This window comes from Capra hircus, chromosome 26 (genome assembly GCF_001704415.2).
Source record: "Capra hircus breed San Clemente chromosome 26, ASM170441v1, whole genome shotgun sequence".
In the NCBI taxonomy this organism is placed as follows: Eukaryota; Metazoa; Chordata; class Mammalia; order Artiodactyla; family Bovidae; genus Capra; species Capra hircus.
This window is the reverse complement of record NC_030833.1, coordinates 28,044,840-28,064,561: the sequence shown is the minus strand read 5'-3', so window position 1 is coordinate 28,064,561 and position 19,722 is coordinate 28,044,840. Positions and strand designations below refer to the sequence as shown.

At 42.6% G+C, this 19,722-nt stretch overlaps 1 protein-coding gene across 2 annotated transcripts in view; it reads left to right on the top strand.

The window, feature by feature from the left end:
* The window catches only part of CNNM2 (cyclin and CBS domain divalent metal cation transport mediator 2), a 175,137-nt gene that overhangs the window by 138,363 nt on the left and 17,052 nt on the right, over positions 1-19,722 (top strand). For both annotated transcript variants that reach the window (XM_018041158.1, XM_018041157.1), the window contains exons 2-5: positions 1,749-1,892; positions 4,723-4,860; positions 6,887-7,056; positions 17,677-17,770. In XM_018041158.1, coding sequence (XP_017896647.1) covers positions 1,749-1,892; positions 4,723-4,860; positions 6,887-7,056; positions 17,677-17,770 — 546 coding nt within the window. The remainder of the gene's footprint in view (positions 1-1,748; positions 1,893-4,722; positions 4,861-6,886; positions 7,057-17,676; positions 17,771-19,722) is intronic.

Genomic DNA, 19,722 nt, shown 5'->3' with positions numbered 1-19,722 from the left:
TGTCAAGCTCATGAAAAACAAGGGCAGACTGGGAAACCGTCACAGACCAGAGGAATCTGGGATGACACAACAGCTAAGTGCAGTGTGGTCCTCAAGACTGGATACTTGAACAGAAAGAGGACATTAATGGAAAAACTGGTGAAATCCGAATAAAATCTAGAATGTACTTACTGTTACCGTATCAGTGTCAAATGGTAAAGCAAGGTGTTAATGATGGGAGGGGGAAATTGAGTAAAGGGTATACAAGAACTCTGTCTTTGCCACTTTCCTGTAAATCTAAAATTACTGCAAAATAAAAAGTCTATTTAAAATCCGTTGTTGTGCATTGCATCCTGAATAAATCGTTTACCCATGCATGATTTGATCACATCATGGCCATGGTCATTTGGAGAATACTGGTTCAGAGTTAGGCAGATCTTTGAACTGTTGACACATTTTATTGTTCAGTACTTTACAAATCACATTTGTTAATAGCGCCACCTGTCTCCATCAGGTAAGTCTTCACTGAGAAGCTCTTAAGTTTCATGGTGGTAGATACAAGTTTCCCGAAATCCTAATTTTCCCTTGAAAGCTCAGATGTTATGTTTGGCAGTGAACACTGCTCTTGGTTTTCCTGAATGTAATAGGCTCATCGTGTTCATTTTCAAGAAAATGTCTGCCAAATATCCAAGTCTAAATAACCATAGCTTGGTAGTTATTCTTTAAAATGTTTGGTGAAAAAATTGATTTCAACTTGCAACTCAATTTGCATGAGTCTTTTTCCTCAAAACAGCTGTCATACTTCAGAATGCAACAGAAATGTTTTATGGTTCCTAGTTTGTCATGTATAATATTGAAAGACAGGTCCCAGGAATCAAGATTTAATGAAGCTGATGACTTCTACTGTATCATCAAGGATGTTTTTTTCCCCTCTGGAAAAGAATTGTTTTACAATTTTCAATTGAAATACAGTTGATTTACAGTGTTCTGTTAATTTCAGCTGTATAGCAAAGTGATTCAGTTTTATATACTTTAAAAAATTCTCTTCCATTGTAGGTTCTCACAAGATATTAAGTATAGTTCCCTGTGCTATACAGTAGGTCCTTGATGGCTGTAGATTTTATATATAGTCATGTGTATGTTTTAATCCCAGACTCCTAATTTAAAGGATACTTGAACAGATTTTACCCCTTTTACTGTGTGTGTGTGTGTGTGTGTGTGTGTGTGTGTTAGAGAAGACAGTGACCACTAGTAGTGACCCACTACTACCGCTGCCTTGACTTGTGCTGAGGCACTTTTATACCAGTGGTGCAAATACCAGCACAGTGGAAAACTCCAGGAACATTTTAGTAATCTAAATGAAAAGGATTTGGCCTTTCTGACTTTCCTAAAAGGGTCCTGGGCACCACACTTTGAGAACTGCTGTCCTCAGGTAAAGCAGCAGTTGCTAAATGGTCACAAAGGAACAGCTGACCTGACCAGAGACCAACTCCATTAAGAAGCAGATGGCACCATGGTGGTACCCGGTGTGTAGATGGTGATGCTGTTTTGGCTTAACTGGTCTTACTTTTGATGGCCCATGAAGCTTTTCCATTTGTTTGTGGACAAACATTTCCAAACCATTTTTAAATGCTGAAAGGTAGACTTTGATAATCTGGTATCTGTGTTTGCTGCTGTTTTTTTTTTAACATAATCCTTTATAAGACTACATTCAGGAAATTCAGAAAGTCACCTCTAAAAATTACCTCTTTGCTTTCTTTTCTTTAAAGGTAAATCTCACCTGGCTATTGTGCAGCGAGTAAACAATGAGGGAGAGGGGGATCCATTTTATGAAGTTCTGGGAATTGTCACATTAGAGGATGTGATTGAAGAAATCATCAAATCTGAGATTCTAGATGAAACAGATTTATACAGTGAGTACCGTCGCCTGAGTATAATTTTCCCAAACCTTTGCTTTTATTCGCCATGTTGTTTGTGAGTCATCTGACATCTCTCCAGCTGTTGTCTGTTTCTAATAACGCACAGTGTGTGTAGGCTGGGTACCACCTACAAGTATACACCAGTCCTTCCACCACAGAGGAAGAAGAGGCAGGTCCTGTAATATCAACTGGCTACGTTTTTTTTTTTTTTTCAAAGCCAACTGCTTCTGAGCTGGGCATTACTTGCCCTAAACAGAGAGCTCCATTCTTGACTTTCATTTTACAGTTAGGCAAATTGTTTCAGTTAAGTTTCTGTCTCTACTTAAAGTCATAATTCAAATGCTTAAAAACTGAGAAGGGTTTGTGGATAGCAACTGTTGAAATTTCCTTGTTCCAGTACCCATGGGTCAGGATAGAGATGAAGTTTGCAGACGTAGTTTTGCTGGGTTAGTGTTGTCACTGCGGAGTATATAGCAAAAGCAGGACAGGTTAGGGTACACAATAAAAGCGTGTCTTTCTCGTTCTGTTTCTCTGCCTTTTGGGAGGTGGGCATCCACACCTATTTGCCCAGGAGTAGGCTTGATCCTGGGGCTTCCCAGGTGGCGCTAGTGGTAAAGAACCCGCCTGCCAGTGTAGGAGATGTTTAAGAGATGCAGGTTCGATCCCTGGATTGGGAAGATCCCCTGGAGGAGGGCATGGCAACCCACTCCAGGATTCTCTTGCCTGGAGAATCCCATGGACTTGGTGCACTGCAGTCCTTAGGGTCACACACAGTCAAACATGACTGAAGTGACTTAGCACACACACAGGCTTGATCCTGGGCTGGGCGTTGAACCTGCATTCTCTCCTATTAAATCCACAACTGTTGGATTTCCTTAGCCTCGCTCTTGGCAAAGTAATACTCTTTTAAGAGTTTCTTAATGCCAAAGATGGCCCAAGGCCTGAGATGTTAGGGGTTGTCAAAGGTGGTATAGAGAAGGAGAATTTGGGCTCTTTGTGTCCTGTTGGGCTTTTCAAGCTTGAATTGGAGGGGAAAAGGGACCGTTCAGGTGGCCTAGAGCACCAAGGACAAAGCCAGCCTTGCTCAGAGCAGAGTCATTTTATTCAGGCCTACTAGAAAAGGAATGTCCCTCAGTTTTAAAACTAAAGTCTTCCATCCACCCTTAAAAAAAAAAATTAATATTTAGCTCTTGACCTGCTTCCCAAATGGATCTAATTTTTTTCCTCACATCTGTATAGTGTTCTTTAAACAACCCCAATCCCTATGTGTTTTATCCTTTTGACTCTTGGAGAATAATCAGAGCTTTCATAATAGAGAATATTAATTGTGTGTTTACATTCTTTTCATCCTTCCTCACAGAGACTGTTTAATACCAAGTGTGTCTCTGCATATTTATGTGTTTCCCAGGGGTAATCCTCAGTGTAAGAAAGATAATCTAGACGTTTATGCGCTTTTATGTTTACACTTCAGCTCACTTCTTTTAAACCTTGATGAGACTGATTTCATACATGACTTCCTGAGATGAGATACTGAACTTGTGCTTCAAGGATAGTCCTGATTCAGTTCAGGGATGATGATGACCTTTGACATTAGAAAATGATTCAGAATGCTTGCCTTGATTTTTGATGCCTGACTTTAAAGAGAATTTGGGACAGAGGAAAATTCCAGGTTGTGATTGCCTTCTCCCCAGGACAAGCCTGATTAGTCATCACTGTTTTGCCTTAGGCATGAAATGGTAATGTAAAGATTCATGATTCTTGAGGGGGGAAAGCAAGCAATTAGGAAAAGCAAGCAAATTGTCTCTAACCTAGTTTTTTCTTGATCATTACTTTGTCCAGAAAAATACTCAGAAGCTTTGCATTTGACACCTTCAAGATCGAGGATTGGCAAACTACAGCTTACAAGCTAAAAAAATTTTTAAAAACATTTTTTCAGTTGTCAAAAAGTCAAAAGAATATTATTTTGTGACTTGTAAAAATGATACAGAATTAAAATTTCCTCTCCGGAATAACGTTTTACTGCAGCACAGCCCTGTTAATTCATTTCCACATGGCTCCTTTTTGCTCAACAGCAGAGTTGTAGTTGCAACAGAGCGTACATGGCCCGCGAGCCTGAAATATTTACTGTCCAGCCCTTTGCAGAGGAAATGTGCTGACCTCTGTTCTGAATCACTTCCTTCGTATTTGCTTGACCTTGAGGGTCTCATGCTCTGGGGTATTGTTACTAAGATCAACAGATACTATTAAAAATCAACAGATAATATTAAAATCAGTCACAAATAATCACTGTTCTGTGAAAGTGTTCTTGTTCATTTCTCGAGGTTTTGTGTGTGTGTGTGTGTGTGTGCGTGTGCTTTTCAGCAGAGGCTGGGACGGACACACTAAAGGCAGGGACATGCTTCTGTCTTCTGTAGCATGATTGTCCTTCCTGCTGTGTGGCAGCCTGAGTAGCAGGAGCCTGTGTGTGCTCTGGGTTCATGTCCTGTTGCTGTAAAGTCTCTAGGAGGGGAGGATTTTTGTCCACAGCTGCCCATTAATAATACTTAGAAGGGCCCTGTAGATCTTCCCAGCGTGTGTCCACAGCCATTCCTAATCATGTTACCCATGATTTCGTACTCTGGATTGTGTCATAGCCACGCCTGTGCTGCACTCATCCGATGAGGGTTCTCTGTCCCTCCCCGCTCCACGTGCTGTTTGCATGTAGTGTGCCCACCATCTGGAGAGCGAGCTTAGCCTTTCCAATATATTGTGTCATTTTTTGTTGAAAAAGAGCCCTGATCTAATGGAATGTGTTTCCTTTTTCCTTTTCTCATTCCTCCCTCAGCTGATAACAGAACGAAAAAGAAAGTGGCCCATCGAGAAAGAAAGCAAGATTTTTCTGCCTTTAAGCAAACAGACAGCGAGATGAAGGTTAAAATATCACCGCAGCTTCTCTTGGCCATGCACCGTTTCCTAGCAACAGGCAAGTGCCGCTTATCACAGTTTGAAATCTCTGCCAACCCTGGAGCAAGTTTCTCGCCCGCCGCTGACTGGGGTGGGCTGGGGGTGGAGCCTGGGAACTGGGGTGATAAGTAATGCCACTTTTGTGTTTTGTTTTTTGTTTTGTTTTGTTTGTTTTGTTTTGTTTTTTTCTTTTTAAATTCTCTCCTCTCCTATGTTCAGTGTCGGCATGAACCCTCTGAGACATTTACCAGGGGTGGACCAGTAACTTAAAATTGGTCTGAAAGGTAAGGATGAATGTTAGTGCCACACTGCATGTGAACGGTAGGCCAGGCCATCCGCTTCAGCTCAGTCCAGGGGAGAGCCAGCTGGCGGAGCAGGCGGACAGTGCATCCCAGACCCCATCTCGGTGTGTCAGGCATTGAGTAGCTCTCTCTTCAGCTTGCCTCGGAAGAACAGTTGGACATCAGTGGTGACGCAGGTGCTATGATTTGCAGTGAAGAACAGTAAATTCTCAAAATTAAATCTTGACCCTTTCTGGTTGTAATGAAATCAGAAATCCTCAGAACTCTGACATAGATTTCCTGATGGCCTCTTCAAAGCAGATTGTTAACTCAGGCCCATTCCAGGAGGCAAGTGTTCACATTATTAAAACCACCAACCCAGCCGGCAGTGACTGCTCCAGGGAGGTCAAGGTCGAATGGATTTGAGAGACTGACTGACCCTGCTCACATCCCCAGATGGCTTTCTAGGTGAAGGGTGAGCTCTGTTGGCCAGGGAGAAGTGTGAGAAAATCTGAGAGTGCCCAGTGGCCTATAGAAGACGTCTGTGTCCAAGATGGGCAGCCAGTGCCTTTCAGCTGAATGCAGTGTACTTGAGATATTTTGAAAAGAAGGCTAACAGCAACCACGTGATGGAATGTTATACACTCTTTAAGATCATTTTTTCAGATACCTCAAAAGGCTCATCATATAATATTTATCACATGAAAATACTTAGTGTAAAGTAAGAAGAAACAGTATAAAACCATGTGTACACAAGATTATCCTTGTATTTTTTAGTATACACACACACGTACGTACATGGCACTCATGCCTAGGTGAGGTATGGGAAAGAAATACTCACCAATTGCTCAGAATGGTTATGAGTAGTTGGTTTATCGGTTTATTTTCTTCTTTCTGTTTTTCTATATTTTCCAAAACTTCTGTGATGTACTATCTTATTTTGTTATTACAAAAAAGTCACCGAACTAATGCAGAATCTATAGGTCTCACATATAACATAATTAAAAACCTTTTAGACATATGAACAAATATCTTTAACTTATTTTTTTTTATTTCTGATAATATTGTTCTTCATCATTTAAGAACCACAATTTAGACGTTACCTTTTTCTGCCTCATAAAGTCCACTTTCAGTATAGTACCCTTAAGTCAGTAACTTGGGATTTTGTTATTTTAAATGAAATCACTATCTTTATCACTTCAGATCAACGTTACTTTTTTAAATAGCAAGCTGGAGTGCATGTTGATGTGTGCACGTGCCTTGCTTTTATTCTGAATCTCTCCCTTCCTCTGTTTCCAGACTTTCTCAGGGTAGTCGATGGGAGAATGAGATGTGAGCACTGCGTCTGAGCACCTGGTACTAACCCACGCCTAGACGCTTCCTGACCTCTGCTTCTTCCTTTGGCTGTTGTTGGACAGTCAGTCTTTTGTGGCCTGTTGCAGGGTGTCCTGGCAGTCATGGAGCCTGCTTCTGGTTGATTTTCCTTTGTGTCAGTCAGAAAATGAGGGTTGTTTTTTTTTTTTTTAATGATACCTGAAACCAATGACAGGTTGAAAAAGAAAAATTCTAAAGCAACAAACATGAGAATTCAGCATTTTCTAATTTCTCCCAGGTTATCTGCCCCCAGTGGATCACGAAACGGAAGTCTCATTAATCCATGCTGTATTGCTTTGATTCCAAGTATTCTTTAAACACTTTAATCACTAGCATCATTTTTTTTCCATCCATTTGAAGTGTAATATCAAGTTGTGTTTATATCTATAGAAGTAGAAGCATTTAGCCCATCCCAGATGTCAGAGAAGATCCTTCTAAGGCTGCTAAAGCACCCCAATGTCATCCAGGAACTGAAGTATGATGAGAAGAACAAGAAAGCTCCAGAATACTACCTCTACCAGCGAAACAAACCTGTAGACTACTTCGTTCTCATTTTGCAGGTCAGAAGTACTAATCAATAGTTATTTGATCTCATTGAGTACCCACCCTTTCAGCTCTGAGGAGACTTGGTATAGGTGAATGGGTGTCAAGGATTACACACTTAACTTCTGGGGTGGCCTTATATGTGGGAGAATTTCATCTCCCTGTTTTCATATCTGCAAAAGCAGTATCATTAGTTACTTTAATTTCCAATACTGATAGGCACTTGGTGATTGCTGAGGCATTGAGGCATTCCTTTGAAGAAGGGTGAATTCAGGTGTGTGTTTATTTGTTTTTTGGAAGAGTTTGAGGAATTAACTGTGTGTGTCTAAATCTTGGCTGGACATTTGAAATGTCACTGAGTTCCTTGAGTCTTCTTTTCATTGTCTTTTCTTTCTTCCACCCCTCATTAAGACTTGGGCATACACAGCTTCTTAGAGATTCCTTATTATCTCTTATCTTAATGTCATCAAAATAATCCATTTATTGGATTGGCCCAAAAGTTCATTTGGTGTTATGGAAAAACCTGAATGTATTGTTTTTATTCCTGGTTACTAACCAGATTCTGTTTTAATGAGCAACTGATGGGTAATCACAGCCTCTCATGGCAATGGTTACTTACCTCCTTCTTTACTATAACATAATCCACTATATAAGGTGAGAAGGTCCCTCCATTCTGAGCCCTCTTAGAGGGGCTTCTGTGCTTGAGTTGACAGGAGGCCCTTGTTATCTCACAGTGTCACCTGGTAGAGCACAGTTCTTGGCATGGAGACCAAGATGCATAGTACAAAGAACAGTGTGCTAGTTTTATTGATTTCTTATACTTCTTTCAGAGAAGGCAATGGCACCCCACTCCAGTACTCTTGCCTGGAAAATCCCATGGGTGGAGGAGCTTGGTGGGCTGCCATCTATGGGGTCGCACAGAGTCGGACACGACTGAAGTGACTTAGCAGCAGCAGCATACTGCTTTAGTGAACATTTACTTTTATGGGAATTCTGAATGTATTTCAGTATGAGACTACTAGCCCTTTTAGCATTCTCCTTTTTCTTAGTTACTTCCTAGTAAGAATTGGAAGGATCTTTGTAAGAGTATAATTAGCACTTGGTAGGCCCATCTATCAGAGAGGCAATGGCACCCCACTCCAGTACTCTTGCTTGGAAGGCTGTAGTCCATGGGGTCGCACAGAGTCGGACACGACTGATGCAACTTAGCAGCAGCAGCAGCAGACCCATCTACAGTTTGCATCTAGCAAGTCCTTGTTATCTAAATGAACTGAAGTTCTTTTATTTGAAAGTAACTTTTACCAAATGTCTAGATGTTGGGAACTCTGGGAAGTGTTGTGTTCATGCCCTATGTTTGGCCTGTACAGTGAATTCTGGATGCAGAAGTCAGGAGCTGTAGAAAAGTCTGGATTAACCGGGCATATGCTGCTTTCATAGGGTGTTTCTTGGAAACTTCTGTTTGCAGGTTTTCTAAGTCAGTACCCTGATGCTTCTACTAAACTTAGTCTCATTCAGTCCTGAACTGTGTTTTTCGTTTCTCTGGGGGGATAGACGAGCTTGAAACTCTGAGGGGGCTATTGGGAATTAATTTTATTTACTACAGTGAAGGAGTAAAGCGTTCATGTTTCTCATAAAAGGTCGATATGAATATTCCTTAAACCTAGAGAAGCTAAATGACATTAAAGACAGTTTATTTTGGAGAACTCTGAGGATTGACATTTTGAATTTCAGTAATAGTAGAAACTCTATGGCTTTCAATTGTCGATTTTTATATAGTTAGCATTTATGAATTCTGATTCATTAATGCTCTATTGGTATGTAAGAAAGCCATTTCCTGGCTGATGGATCTAAAAGTAGATTTTATGGAAGAGGGACTTCATAATCTTTGTTCCTTTATAAGTAAATCTTTATTTTTCAGAAGGCTCTTATGTCTATGTAACTATATTTGAATACCTGTGTCATGTTAAATATTTTTGTAAATGTGACAAGTTCTTGGAACTGATGATGTCATGAGGGTTTTATAAAGATTTACAGGATTTATGGAGGTGTTCAAATTATAGAGTTTGGTGAAAGTCATGTTCTTGTGAGCCAGCCAGTTACTTGAGGTACCTAGAGTATGACAAAATGAAATCTAATACCCTGTCAGTCTAACATATGCCCAGTCGCTCAGTCTTGTCTGACTGTTTGTGACGCCATGGACTGTAGCCCTCCAGACTCCTCTGGAGGGATTTCCCAGGCAAGAATCCTGGAGTGGGCTGCCATTTCCTCCTCCAGGGATTCTTTCAGACCCAGGGATCAAACCTGTGTCTCCTGCCTTGGCAGGCGGATTCCTTACCACTGAGCCACCTGGGAAGCCCCATACAGATAGTCCAAGCTAAAATATCACTAATCCATCATTGGAAATTCATGCCAGATTATTGAATATGTTCCATTGTATTTTAAGAGCATTAAATTAGTAGAAAGCAGCAGTAGCTGCCTTCCCTTCCTGTCCCAGGGCTAGCGAGCTGCCCTCTTCTGAAGACACTAGAAAACTCTTATCAAATGATTGATGTCTGGAATATAATTATAAATAAAAACATCATTTTGAGTTTAAACTCTAGATGAAATAGTTTAATTTATTCAAAGGGCAAACCACTTAAGTAAGCTTAATTAAAAGAAAATCCTATAGGTTATGGGGCACATACCTCCCACTACAGGTGAATAAAAAGGCACTTTCAAGTTTTATCTGAGAAAATAGTTTAACTAAAATGTATTTGGATAAAAACACAGTAAATAGTGAAAGAAAACTTTATTGGTTCTATATACCTTAAATAACTTAATAAAATAATGGAAATGGATAGGAACATAATTTTAATGGAAAATTTTTTTCTACCATCTTAAAAAAGGAAGAAAAAATTATTTTAAATTGCGTACATAATAAAACAAAATTAACCAAGTTGAAGAAAATTAAATATAAAGCTAGGGAAATACACTTTAAAAACATTTTATGTGACTTCATAAAAATTGGTCATTTGCTGTCACATGAACGTCTAGTAAACTCAGAGAAATTTCATAAAAACAATCTGCACAGATCATAATGAAATAAAATTAAACATAAAAATGCATAATTGAAAAGTACAGAGCTATTTTAAAATTGTGGTCAGTTCTCTTACAAAGATGTGTATATAAGGCATAGAACAGACAGTATAAGATATTCTCATTTGTGTTAAAGGAACCTACATTCTTCCTTTACACACACATAATAATCATTGCCTCTGAGGAGGAGGTTTGGAGAACTAGGAATAGGGTCGAAGGGAAACTTACTTCTCTTTTTGAATTTCCATGTGTATGTACTACCTGTTTAAATATGTTAAAAATTGTGAATTAATGGCAAACTAAAAACCCTAAGTAGCAACTGAATTAGGGAGAAAATATATAGATTATCATAAATACCATAAGACTATTAAATAATATAAATACTGTATATATAATATGTCAGATTTTAAACTTTCATTTCTGTATTTGCATAAGAAAAAAGATACCTATAATTTTCTGTAATAGAAAAGGGGCAAAGCAACAAACTCAAAAGAACAAATTAATAGATTGTCATGAAAATAACTTTTAAAATGAAAAAAACTCTACATACCATAAACAAAATCAAGATTGGTTCTTCTAAAAGATGAACAAACTCAGTATTCTCATGCCATAATTAATGTGATGAGAAAAAGCAAAACTAGAAGTTCTCCTTTGCCCCTCGGAAAAGCAGCTAGAATCAAAAGAATCGCTTGGGGGAAAAGTTGAGACTTTAAAGAACTCAATTTCTATATTACACAAATAGAAAAAAATGATTTGACAATCAGATGCATTCTTTAGGACAACATGGCCTTATCTAATTAAGTCTGAGTAAATACTATTGTGAGCCAGTCTCACTTATCCACATTGATGGAGAATTCCTAAATAAAAAGATAGCAGTTAGAAACCAACAGTAGACCCAAAGAGTTATTCACTGTGACTGAATTAGGATTATTTTAGAAATTCAGGGCCAGTTTAATAGAAGGACAACAAAACTAAAATATGCCATGTTAATAAAGAAAGCAGTAAAAGAAAAAATAGTATAATCGATAGTTACCAAAAAGGCAACTGACAGAGGTAAACATCCATTCTTGACTTTAGAAAACAACCCCCCCCCCACAAAAAACTCTGTAAAAATCCATGATGAACAGTGAACAAAATACACAATACTTAATATTATTTCACCTGTTATTTGGGAAAGGAATTTTAAGCCTTCAATATCAAACCTTCTCATGGAGTTTTGAGTTGCAGGATCTTATGTCTCTCAGTGGATAATGTTTCCTCGCTCTTGACTCATGTACTGATAACACAGTCACATTAAAGAAAAAAATTAGCTACCTAGCGTCAATCCTATTTTTTAAAAAAGTATGTATAAATATTGGGTTGGCTAAAGAGTTCATTTGAGTTTTCCCATAACACCTTACAGAAAAACCTCAACAAACTCTTTGGCCAACCCAATATGAAACCAATAAAAGTTCCTTTTGAACCCTTTGAGCTGAGAACTCTTGTATAGAACAGTAAAGAGAACAAGTTTGTAATTAGCACTTTAAATGTGTAAATGATGTTGTTTGGCTGACAGGAAAGTGCCAGTGGTCCCAGACTGTTGCTCTTGCATCCAGCACACTCGGCTCCCCTGCGCCTGGTGAGGACGGCACCCTCCTGCCCTGTGCTGTTTGAGCTACTTTGTGTGTTTGTACAGTATGTTGTACTGTTAGTTGGCCTCTGCTGGGTGTGACCAGATTATTTCTATGTTTAGTCCTTCTCGCTGCTTTATCTTTGGCTCAGTGCTTCTCACACTTCAGTGTGCTTGGGAATCTCTTGGGGATTCATTACATCTAAGGTGGAGTCTTAACAAGCTCCCATTTGGATGAGTAGAAGGCTTAGCCACGATGATTCATGTTAGTAAGAACAGCTTCTATCAGAGAGATTTGAGCAGTAAAGGCAAGTGCTGGCACTGACATCTGGTGGTAGCACTTGGTTAGATGATGGTCAGCCAGATAGCCTGAAATATGTGTACATTAACTTTTGACCATCAAAAAATTTTTTTTAATTTAAGCATTTATGAACTTGCTGAGTCCCAGGACTACATCTGTGGACTCCAGATTGAAAAATATTGCTTTAGAATGAATGGGTGATGTTCCTCTTCCTATTGGGTAGTGCTGGTGACCTGGTATTTGTGCTCCTGGCATTTAATGGTATCTCCCTGTACGTGTCAAAGCCTACTTTGTAACGATGACTTTAAAAACAGGAAATAAAAAGAGAACTCAATTCCAGAGCGAGCAGGAGACCAAGTAGCTGCTCAGCATATGGGATCTGAGTGTCTTCAGCCATGAGCCCATGGCCTCCACTGATCGCTTGATCTTGTTCGTGCCAGCGAGGACAGCTGAGGCTTCTCCCTTGAGGCCAGGTCCACCTGACCGCTGAGTACTTTGTGGATGCTTGGAAACTTTGAAAGGAGTTACACCTTTTTCCAAGGAAAGGTGGGATCCTGTGGGAGTCACTTTACTCGAGGAGCTAGCTTTGCTTGAGGCACTTCCTGTTTGTCAGTTTACCCATGTGATGTCCCTTCTTCCTTTGGGAGTCTGTCCTGCCCTGTCCCAATTTTTTTTTTTTTTTTTTGGCTGACAGGCTAGAGCAAAGCCATGAATGTTTCAAAAGTAAAGTTGATACGTAGCCCCTTCCCTGTATAGAAAGTTGTTATCTGAGAAGTTCCCTGATTGAGTTTTGAGCCCAGCAAGATATTTCCTCAAAGGGCAGCCCTGTTTTGTGTACTGATAGGTTTACTTGAAAATGGTCACTTTTCTGAGTCATTGACACATGCAGATAAATAAAAATGTATTCACTGGATGTTTTTAAAACTTCCCGGTCAGGAAAGCCTCACTCTAGAGGAGGGCTGGGTGGTTTTGGGGGGTTGTAGAATCACGGAATGTTAGAACTGAAAGAACCATAGCATTCGTATTCTCTACTGCTGTTTTATAAATGAAACAAGATTAGCCTAGGGCAGCAGTTCCTAAATGCTTGGTACTTGACAAAGTTTTCTCCAGTTTGAGGCAAAATGAGGGGAATAAAGGACAGTGGCAATGAGTTCTTCATGAAGCTGTGTATATTGTTGTTTCCCTAGTGGCTCAGTTGGTAAAGAATCTGCCCGCAATTCAGGAGACCTGGGTTCGATCGCTGGGTTGGGAAGATCCCTTGGAGGAGGACATGGCAACCCACTCCAGTATTCTTGCCTGGGGAATCCCCATGAACAGAGGAGCCTAGCGGGCTACCATCCATGGGGTCAGAGTCAGACACGACTGAGCGACTAAGCACACATTCTGAAACTATGTATTTTCTCTATTGGGGATTAAAATATCTGGGCTTCTGTGAAATCATGGTCTCACACAGATAGCTATGTTTAAAAAAAAAATCTCTTATGAAATAAAAATGTGGCAACCCTCTCTTTGTTCCTGAGGAAGATGGATTTTCCTAGTTTTGGGGATAAGCTGGGAACCACTGACCTAGTATACCTGCCTTTAATATGATGGATCTAGACTCGGTAGACTCCACAAGGAAGGTAGCTGATCTTCCTCTGCCTGCCAGCCAGTCTTAGGGAGCAGGGAGAGATCACCTGAGGGGGCTGAGAATCTTTGAGCAGCCGTCCTGGTCTAAATGACAGCTTGTGGGGAGTCCCTTGAGAGGCCGGAATGCCCAGAGGTTCCAGAGCTGATACCCATTTGCAGGGGCACAGAACACAGAAGTCCCTGTCACTTGTTCTTAAAAAAAAAAAAAAAAAAAAATCCAGAACAACAGGTGGTTCATAGAGATGGACGTAATTAGGAGTCTTTACAGCATTTGATCCTGCCTCCTGATTTTCTGCATAGAAATGCAGGTTAGGAGATGGTCTTGCAGCCACTTTTGAGTTTACTACCACCAAGGTAGACATTTTCAAATAGCATCTATGTGCATCCTAGCTCCCTGATACAAAATCAAGGATTAGTCCATGACGAAATGGATATGTAACTGAAGGTATCCACCAATGGGCACTTTCATTTCTGTTGCTTACTATCTCTGAATATTGTCCTTCCCTACCTCTCTTAGGGACCCTGCCTCCCATTCTTTCCTGCCAACTTTTAGCTTTTGCTGAGTTCCCACCTCTTCTCCCTCCACTAACTGTCTTCCCTTTCTGCCTGGAAATGGAAACAACCCACTCCAGTATTCTTGCCCGGGAAATCCCATGGACAGAGGAGCCTGGCGGGCTACAGTCGACGGCATTATAGTCAGACATAACTTAGCAACTAAACAACAACAAAACAGCCCTCATTAACCCCACTGCACCCTCCTCACCTTGCTGCCATCTCCCCTCTGTGGCCCTGCCTCCTGTGCTTTGTCCTGCCTGCCTTCCCTTTCCATCCATTGTCTGATTTCTTTGGGAAAAGACCCCCTCAGGCCACACTGCCTTCCTTGGTGACGATGACCGTCCCTTCACTCAGGTTCTTCCGCTTCTCCTCTCTGCAGTGACGCGGTGGTCCATCCCTTCACTCTGAGGTTCTTCTCCTCCTCTCTGCGGTGACACGGTCGTCCGTCCCTTCACTCAGGTTCTTCCCCTCCTCCTCTCTGTGGTGACACGGCCGTCCGTCCCTTCATTCTGAGGTTCTTCTCCTCCTCCTCTCTGCGGTGACGCGATTGTACGTCCCTTCACGCTGAGGTTCTTCCCCTCCTCCTCTCTGCGGTGATGGAGGCCGTCCGCCTCTTCACTCAGGTTCTTTCCCTCCTCCTCTCAGTGGTGACACGGCCGTCCATCCCTTCATGCTGAGGTTCTTCCCCTCCTCCTCTCTGCGGTGATGGTGGCCGTCCATCCCTTCACTCAGGTTCTTCCCCTTCTCTCTGCGGTGATGGAGGCCGTCCGTCCCTTCACTCAGGTTCTTCCCCTCCTCCTCTCTGCGGTGACGTGGCTGTCCGTCCCTTCACTCTGAGCTTGTCCCTTCACTCTGAGCTTCTTCCGCTCCTCCTCTCTGTGGTGACGCGGCCGTCCATCCCTTCACTCTGAGGTTCTTCCTCTCCTCCTCTCTGCGGTGAGGCGGCGTCCGTCCCTTCACTCTGAGCTGCTTTCCCTCCTCCTCTCGGTGACGCGGCCGTCCGGCCCTTCACTCTGAGGTTCTTTCCCGCCTCCTCTCTGCGGTGACGCGGCCGTCCGTCCCGTCACTCTGAGGGTCTTCCTCTCCTCCTCTCTGCGGTGACGCGGCGTCCGCCCCTTCACTCTGAGGGTCTTCCTCTCCTCCTCTCTGCGGTGACGCGGCCATCCGTCCCTTCACAATGAGGGTCTTCCTCTCCTCCTCTCTGCGGTGACGCGGCGTCCGTCCCTTCACTCTGAGCTGCTTCCGCTCCTCTGCGGTGATGCGGTCATCTGGTTCTACTTGTGTCTGTTTTCCCTTTGGCTCCAGGTGGTTTGTTTTTCTGCCGCTCTCAGTCACGGTCTGCAATTGCTCCTTTTCTCTTTCCACCCACTTTTCTCTTCTCACATCCCCATCTCCATTTCTGACCTTTTCCCTGAGCTTTGTTCTTCCATTTCAGCCTTTTTGATGGGCTCTTCGAAAGGTCTTGTTTTCTTGAAGGACGTTCTTCCTCTCTTCCCAGCTCCCATCACTGCCCTTCCTAGTGTTTCCACCTCCACGCATGGAGTCCCCGTTCTTCAAGTCACTCAGAGCAAACTTTTCTTGCAATTTTCGACACCCCTCCTTTCTCTCCTTATGCTTTTCTCTCTTACGGATTCACTAAATGATGTTCATTCTTTATCCATGGCTCCTCTCATGGCGATCTTTTTCCAGTCCTGTGGTTACTGCCTTTGTGTACGTCTAGACTTGATCTTCCTGAAACCTTCTCAAGAACCTGACTGAGCTAGTCCTTCCTTCAAGGAGCTCCACAGTCCTATCTGCTCACCAAACTCTTTTCAAACCCATCTCCCCTTCTTCCCTGGTAAACCCACTGAGCCTGCTGTTGCCTACCTCTGACCTTCCTTGACACTGTTCCCTTCTCTTGGCTCAAATCCTACTCCTCCTTAGATTTTCCTTCCTGTGTAAAATTTGTCTTTATACAAGAACAGGAAGTAATTTTTTTCTCTCTCCCTGAAATCCTTGTGTTGTTCTTGTCTTTTTCTTCATGTGGAATTTTTGTTCACTGCCTTGTATCATGGCGTTTCATGTGCTCTCCCCTTACCTGAACTGTGTGCTCTTGGAGCACAAAGGCTGTCTTCTCACAAGGCTGCACAGGCTCTCCTGTAGGACCCTGTGTGGTCAGGGTTTTAGCACCTTTTGGTTTGCAGGTTGATTTTGTATAATAGCAAGAGAATTGGTTGGAGATTGATAAAACTAGTATTTTCCATCAAGTGAAGGAAAACCTAAAAGAGAGACAACAGATGGTTTTCTGAGGAAGGGATTTGAGAAAAGACTTCCATAAATGGGAATTTAGTGTAGAATAAAAGGGAGTGATCACAGTGATAAGAGTTCGTGTTCGTGGGTGACAGTGTAGCATACTGATTAAGAGCTTGTTCTTGGGTCACTTCATCTTTCTGAGCCCTGTTCTCCTGATTTATATGAGGGTGATGATTGTGTCTGCTTCATAGAATTGTGAGCATTAAGTGAATTAATAAAGCAGTGTGATTGTTGGCACAGTTCCTCTTCAATAAATGGTAGCTTAAGTTTTGTTTATGCATGGTAAAGGATGTACCATGAAGGTACACTCTTAACAGAGAGGCAAGAATTACAGGTAAGATGAGCAAGAACTTTCCTGATTCTTGGCTTAGAAATCTAGAATACAACTTGCTTATGAGGGTTTTCCAGTAGCCCAGAAAAATGCATGTCACCTACCATGAAAAGATTATGGTGAACCCTAAGGCTGGGGGAATGAGTAAAGCACAGCCTGTCCCAGAAGAATTGGTGAGAGTGAAGAAGTTGTGATCAAGTTAGAGGAAGGAAAGAAGGAAGAACCTTAATGGAAGGACATTTCTTAAGGTGCTTTTCCAAGACAAGAGAAGTACCAGTGTCACGGTGCCTCTTGGGTGTCTGGATGACCAGGGATTGGCCTGCGGGGTGTTTGCTCAGTTGGTCACTACTATAATAGGGAGAGAAGAGTGAGTTCTGCCCTCAGGAACCGGTTTAGTCCTCCCTGTTTCATGGTCACAAACCGTGTTGGCCCTTGACCCTGACTCTGTTCCGACTCAGGCTCCCATGGGACTGCCTGGATGACGGTCACAGAGCGCTTTCTCAGTGTTGCCCCGTGGATGGGGCAAGAGCCCCATCCTTCTATCCCTGGGAGGGCTCTTGAATCCATGAACTGGGGTGCCGGGGACTACTAAGTGAACTCATGGAAATTAAACATCACACTACCATCCCCAGTGCACCTCCAGCTGAATCCAGTTTCTCATATTTAAGATGCATTAACCCTCTCCTCTGTCTAAGTGGGAAAGGGCTACCTGAGGCTTTTTACTTCCTTGGTATTGTTGGGAAAGGAATTTAGACCAAAATCTGAGGAAGGACTAAATCTTGCATAGAATTTACAAAGAGGTTCATATAAGTAGGCTGAAAATGCTCCCTTTTTCCTTTTCACAGGGGAAAGTGGAAGTAGAAGCTGGAAAAGAAGGTATGAAGTTTGAAGCCAGTGCTTTTTCATACTATGGTGTGATGGCCCTTACAGCCTCCCCAGGTGAGTGTCCTTGTCAGCCTCAGGGCAGGGCTAGGTGTCAGGAAATAATGCCCTGTACTGTCACTTTTATCTCTGTACCTGCTGGCTAAACACAACGCTTGTTTCTTTATGAACTTTCTATTGAAGTTGCATACAAAAAACACTGCTCACCTCATACATATATACCTCTGAGCATTTTCACAAGTTCAGCTCTCCTATGTAGACCAACTCCCAAATCAGGAGACAGAAAGGGCATCACCAACCCTCAGAGGAAACCACCTCCCCCCCCCCATCCCCTTTAGTCACTGTCTCCCCACAGTAACCACTGTCTTGACTTCTGAGCCTTGACGAGTTTTGCCTCTTTCTGAACTTCAGCTCAGTGGAATTATTACACTGAATCTGGCTTCTCCCACCCAGTGTTGTCCTGGTCACCTTCATCTGTACTGCTGTGCGAGCTTACACTCTTCTCACTGCTGTATAGTGTTCCACAGTGTGTGCATATACACCAGTGCGTTTGTTCTTTTCGTTGCTGGTGGACACAGGGGTAGCTTCATATTGGAGGCAACTGAATTGTGCGGCATACCGCTGCACACGTCCCTTGGTGAAGACACTTCTGTCAGGTCTATATGTAAGAGCGGAGTGTTGGGGCCCGTGTTACTAGCTATTGCCCCACAGTTTCCCAGAGTGGCTGAGGAGTTTCCACACGCCTGCCCCTGCTAATGAGGGTTCCAGTAGTCTCACGTCCACCTGTCCACCACTGGATACTGTTGAATCTTTTAGGTGTTAACTATTCTGGACTTTTAAAATTTTCACTTTTCTGAGGATAATTGAGGTTGTTGATATATATCCATTGCCTATAGTTCTTCTTATCTAGAGAGCTGGCCAGTTAAGTCGGCCAAGTAAGGGTGGGTGTACCCTCAGGTATCAATCCAGTGCTCTGACACAAAATGCCAGAAAGCGGGGTCTGTGCTAGTGGGAATGTGGCTGCAGAGACTTGGCTCACCTCTGGGATGGGACTTGAATGGTCTCTGTGTAGCTTCCTTTGCTTTAACTGGGCAGGCAGGTGGGCTTCCCTGGTAGCTCGGCCAGTAAAGAATCCACCTGCGGTGCAGGAGACCCCGGTTCCTGGGTCGGGAAGATCCCCTGGAGAAGGGATAGGCTACCAACTCCAGTATTCTCGCCTGGAGAATCCCCATGGACAGAAGAGCCTGGCGGGCTGCAGTCCATGGGGTCACACAGAGTTGAACAGGAGTCACAGCACAGCGCGGCAGGGCAGGCAGGTAAACGGGGCCTGGAGTACCACCTTGTGGTCAAAATGCCTAATGACATGCTGTGTTGCTAGGAAATACCTTCCTTACAAACCTCAAACTTAAAAATCACCCATGAAGAGTGCTGAAAACCAGTCTCAAAAAGGGGAGGGGACGTCTCCAGACAAGTCTGTGTTGTGACCTTAGTCCTCATTTACTGCATCACACGGTGTCTCAGGCACCCAGAGATGTTACACTTAGAAAGCAAGAGAAGGTCAAGAATTCTGAGGTTCGAAGCCTCCCCTGCACCCATGCATCTTCTCACTGCCCTGGTGCAGGTTACTGACTTCCATGGGCCAGCATCTCCATTGTCAAGTGCCAACTGACACCCAGTGTGAGCACAAGCCTGTTGAACCCACATAATTAATAGGTATCTGTTGTAAACCTGAAGATGATCTTCTGTTTTCACTGCTAGTGAAAGGACAGGGACCTTCTTAACTAGGTCGAGAAGACCTGAGTGACAGCCTGAGTTCCATCATTTATGGGTCTCCCAGCTGAGAAAGGCCCTTGGCTTCCTCACTATTAAAAGGATATAAGATCATCTCCTGTGATTGTTAGAGTAGAATGTGGTGATACTCATACAAGGGCTTTGTAACCTTTAAGGAACAAGAGGAAATGTTTATATTAACGCAAGGTGTTGAGATTGTGACTCTTGCTTGGCAACCA